Source organism: Egretta garzetta, unplaced genomic scaffold, assembly GCF_000687185.1.
Source record: "Egretta garzetta isolate BGI_Z169 unplaced genomic scaffold, ASM68718v1 scaffold368, whole genome shotgun sequence".
In the NCBI taxonomy this organism is placed as follows: domain Eukaryota; kingdom Metazoa; phylum Chordata; class Aves; order Pelecaniformes; family Ardeidae; genus Egretta; species Egretta garzetta.
In genome coordinates this window covers 1,859,420-1,864,201 of record NW_009260684.1, presented here as the reverse complement: position 1 = coordinate 1,864,201, position 4,782 = coordinate 1,859,420, and the positions used below count along the sequence as shown (strand labels likewise).

At 44.0% G+C, this 4,782-nt stretch overlaps 1 protein-coding gene across 1 annotated transcript in view; it reads right to left on the bottom strand.

Annotated features, from left to right (window-relative positions):
• Positions 1-4,435, bottom strand: part of ZCCHC17 (zinc finger CCHC-type containing 17) — a gene marked incomplete at its 5' end in the record, with an annotated part of 15,908 nt that extends 11,473 nt beyond the window's left edge. Inside the window, 3 exons of the mRNA XM_035901308.1 lie at positions 268-359; positions 2,788-2,888; positions 4,366-4,435. Of these exons, the coding sequence (XP_035757201.1) occupies positions 268-359; positions 2,788-2,888; positions 4,366-4,435 (263 nt within the window). The remainder of the gene's footprint in view (positions 1-267; positions 360-2,787; positions 2,889-4,365) is intronic.
• Positions 4,436-4,782: the final 347 nt, after the last annotated feature.

Sequence of the window (4,782 nt, the reverse complement as noted above, 5' to 3'; positions counted from 1 at the left end):
GAATGGAAATCCTGCTGCAGGGTGCAGGGCTGGAACTCACTGCAGCCTCCTCCAGCTCCTGCCTGCCTCTAGGCAGCACAACCAAGGGAGCGCCTTCAGTCAGCCCTCTGGCCAGCCAGCGCATCACTGGGGGGTCAGGATGAGCCCCCCACGCCCTCCAAAGGAGGGGGGACCTAGAGAGTAAGTACAGTGGGAAAGCCAGGAATGAAAGGCAGGGAAAAGCAGGCAGTAGCAACCTGTTATATTCTGCTCAGTAGATTTACCTACTCAAGAGAAACATTGTTTGGATCGAGGTCTTTTCCCGTGCCTTGGTTAACAACCTTCATGGAGAGGGAGAGTTTCAGTTTGTCATCTTTCATCTGAAAGAGGAAGAATGGAACGAGAAGAGTAATTTTACAATGATGTTAATTAATGCACTGTGTCTGGAGGCCTGTAGAGAAGGAAGGAAATTGTTGCTCAGCAAAGAGCAGCACCACAAAGGATGCTACATGAAAGTGCTTTTGTTTTATGATTTTGTAGCTGCATTTAAAGTATTCTAGCTAATAAAACAGCTTATCTTAAGCAGCTATCTCAGTAATAAGCTCAAACTATAGGCACATTCAGATTAACATTCTGCTTTAAATATGACCAAACCCAAGAGCTGTGGACAAAAATGTGTGTTTGGAAGCTTTGCTATAAATTCTCAAATCATCCACCCCCATGGCAGTTCCCCCTAGACCAGCACTTTGGCCGACTTGCATCCTGAAAAAGAAGAATTTTATATCCCTTTTCCCATTTCTATCCTCTTAGGAGACTAAAAGTGTTCTAGGTATCTCTATTAGGGGCTTACACTTTTCTGAACCCTAGTAAGTCCTTGATTGCCACATTATCACTTTAGAAGCAAGAGCAAAAGTTGTACATTCAGGAGGTTTTCAAGCCTTTCTTACAACTCTGCATTTTCACCACTGCTGCTATTGAAGGTATTTCTGGTTTGTTTGTTTAGGACATCTGTGCAGTTATTTGCAGGCATCTAACATTGAACTCTTCCGCTGTCCACCTCTCCAACATGCTTCTGCCCCTTGCTTCTACAGCAAAGGCAGCAGGAACCCAACGTCCTATGTTATGTCAAGTCCTGCCCTTGGGTCACAACAACCCCACGCAGCGCTACAGGCATGGGGAAGAGGGGCTGGAAAGCTGCCCATCAGAAAAAGACCTGGGGTACTGGTCGACAGCCAGCTGAATATGAGCCAGCAGTGTGCCCAGGTGGCCAAGAAGGCCAATGGCATCTTGGCTTGTATCAGGAATAGTGTGGCCAGCAGAAGTAGGGAAGCGATCATCCCCCTGTCCTGGGCACTGGTGAGGCCACTCCTCCAATACTGGGGTCAGTGTTGGGCCCCTCACTACAAGAAAGACGTTGCGTTGCTGGAGCATGTCCAGAGGAGAGCCACAAAGCTGGGAAGGGGTCTGGAGCACAAGTCTTACGAGGAGTGGCTGAGGGAACTGGGGTTTGTTAGGCCGGGAAAAGAGGAGGCTGAGGGGAGACCTGATCACCCTCTACAACTGCCTGACAGGAGGCTGTAGCGAGGTGGGGATCGGCCTCTTCTCCCTGGTAACAGATGATAGGACAAGGGGGAATGGTTTGAAGCTGCATCAGGGCAGGTTTAGGTTGGACATCAGGAAAAATTTCTTCACCAAAAGGGTTGTCAGGCTCTGGAATGGGCTGCCCAGGTAAGGGGTTGAGTCCGCATCCCTGGAGGTATTTAAAAGCTGGGCAGATGACGTTTAGTGGTGGGATGGCAATGCTAGGTTAATGGTTGGACTTGATGATCTTAAGGGTCTTTTCCAGCCTAAACAATTCTATGAACCATGTTCCAGATAAAAAAAACAGCAGCTTAATAAAAATTTACACAGAGAAAATTCTAGAAAAGCACACCACAGATGGCTAAAAAGAAGCTGTAAAGTTTTTCACGTAGTTCTTCTACAGCATGTAAATAAGACCAAGTTTTTCAATCAATTGCCCTTATCTCACACAAAATGAAGTCCTTGTTCTGTACATCAACCTGATTATCTTCTTTCAAAAAAAATGCAAAGCATTTATTGCCAAGTCCTGTGCAACTCTGAACTGAATGCTTCCACCTTGACCCCAACAAAATACAGCCAGCTTGCTTTGTTTCCATGGCTCACCAAAGCAAGCGTCTCTAGTTTTTGTTCCAAGTAATCTCTGAATACAGATGACATGCCTATTGTCACATCTTCTGCAGAAGAAAAAGCAATGTATTGTAGGGGAAAAAAAAATTATCATGCTCTTACCTCAAATCAAACAAACAAAAAGCCTCTGTATTTTCTCTCAGGCATAATTCACCGCCACTGATACTTTCTTGAAATCGAAAAAACAAAAAAATCTCAGCTTCTTCTAAGAACACACCTGTCCCTCAAAAGAGTGAATGACCTATGTTTATATCGGCTCTTATTTTGGGATCCTCTCAAATTGCTCATTTAGCCACCAAATCACACAATTAAGGTGATACAAGCTGCAAAGGGGTGCGCAGGGGTAGAAAAGGAAGCGTTTTGTTGCTTTTAAGCCAAAACTTTCTATGAAGTCCCTTTTTCTGAACCGCATTGTTGCAAGTCGCAGAAGCGATGTGCCTAAAGTCACATCTGGAGGTAAAGAGAATCCACCTGGCTGTAAAACAGAGCCCGTCAAACGCCAACAAAGCGACAGGAACATGCAGCCTCTGGGCACAGTTCCCCATGTTTTCGCAGTGTATTTTATCTACACAGCACCAAAGAAACAATAATTAACATTACCTCTTTTCCAATCAGCTTCACCCATACTTTGTCTCCAACATCTACTATCTCTGAGGGCTTATCCACGCGGCAGGAGGACATGTGAGTCTTATGGACCAGGCCTGGTGGTGGTTTTGGAAGAGAAGAAAGGGAAAAAAAATAAAGACAAGTCTCCAATGAATCTCAGTTTTGCCCTCTAGGACAGCAGTCTCCAAGGCGCGGTGGCTGCAAGATGGTCCTTTGGAGTGTGGGAAGAAAATATTTTTTTACCATTAATAATTTTTTAAAAAAATTAATAGTGCTTGTTTCATCTTTATCTCATCCTTTTTAATTTCTGAGTATGTATATAACTTAGTACAGCCGTACATGTATGCAATTTATAAATAGATGTACACATATTGGGGGGTGCGCTCAAAAATTTTTTAACCGATACAAAATTAACTGGTTAACTGATTTTAACTGATCGTGAACTGACGGTGGTCAATCAAAAGCCTCTGGAGATCACTGCCCTGGGAGACAGGGAACATATTCAGCAGTTGTGCTAAGCAAAGCTAATCATTTCTTTCCCCATACATTATGTAGGTGAGAATCGACAAGTTGCATCAATCAAACATATGAAAGCTCATCAAGATCGGCTCCAAATTAACTCAGAGAAGCAGGACCCCAAAGCAATGACTTTGTACTCAAAATATCAGGCACTGGTACAGAAAACCGCAGCAGGCGCTAACAGCTCCCCCTTCCTGCCTGTGCTCTGAGGCCACCCCAAGCACCGGAGAATAAAGAGCCCATTTCACGCATCAGTGACACAATACTTTGCTGGCAAGGTCGAAAGCATGAAACACCAAGGCTGCCGTGATCTCCTGTGCTTGCAAGGTCACTTAGCCCCAAAACTGTATTTTCAATTTGCACAAATGACACGTGGGCTACGGGGTTACACAAGGGAGGATAAATATGGAAACACACCTTGCTGTCCAGGCTCCTATTTCAGGACCCATTTGCGTCTCAAAGCAACTTCCCCCCGGCAGCCACACTTCTGTCCAAAAACTTTTATTAGAACTGGCACAAGAACAACTGGGCACTTCCAGGGGAGAGGGGAGAAGGGGTTATTTGTGGGCCTACCAGCACCTGACAGAACATCCACCACAAGCTGCTGCTTTTGTAAAACCAGTTTATTTGACTTTGCAAGTTTCCTGCAAAGGTAGACGGAGCTTTAAGTCAGCTTTTCCAGTTTATTTTTTTATTTCAGCTTCATTGCAGTCTTTCTTATTTTACTCATTCATACTGACCATAAAATAAGTAAGTTGGGCAAACTATCTAATTGTAGAAAGTTTCTATAGTTTGTTCAATACCTTAAGATGATTCTCTAAAATATCCTGAAGTTACCAAAAAGCCCTCTGAACCTTTTTGGTATTCATACAAACATACATTCATATTCTAAACACTTTCTGAGAACCTCCATTTCTTCTTCATTTAGAAAAAAAAGCCCCACATTTTTCTGAACTTCTTCTAAAAGCTAGCAAGTCTTTAATTCCAAGGATTACTGCTTGGCTCAAACACACCACCATGAAACTGCATCTGAACAAAAGAAGAGAAACAAACCTTGTTTCCTGCAGCCTGGAATTTTTATAAATGCCCCATATTCCGTCACTGTAGCAACCTGTGAAGAAAATCAACACAACGCCTAAGGCAAAGCCCTTCACAAAACACTTATTTGCAGACCATGGGTTAGAACATGCACAAAAAGTCTACACAGTTCTCCCGCTTTCCTTCAGTTTTGGATTTCAGGGTAGACACTGCAACGCTTGGTAACTCTGGAGCAGGGGTGGTCAACCAACCACTCCTGGGTTATTCAGGGAAGCACCCTATATGCACACATATCTATATGTACGCAAATATAAACACACACAAGCACATATGTAGGTGTGCATATAGGTGGAGCAGAACTGTCAGTTACCCAAACTGCCGCTGAACTAAACCAACAAAATAAAGGGACAAGCACGCCACGGGCCACAACGG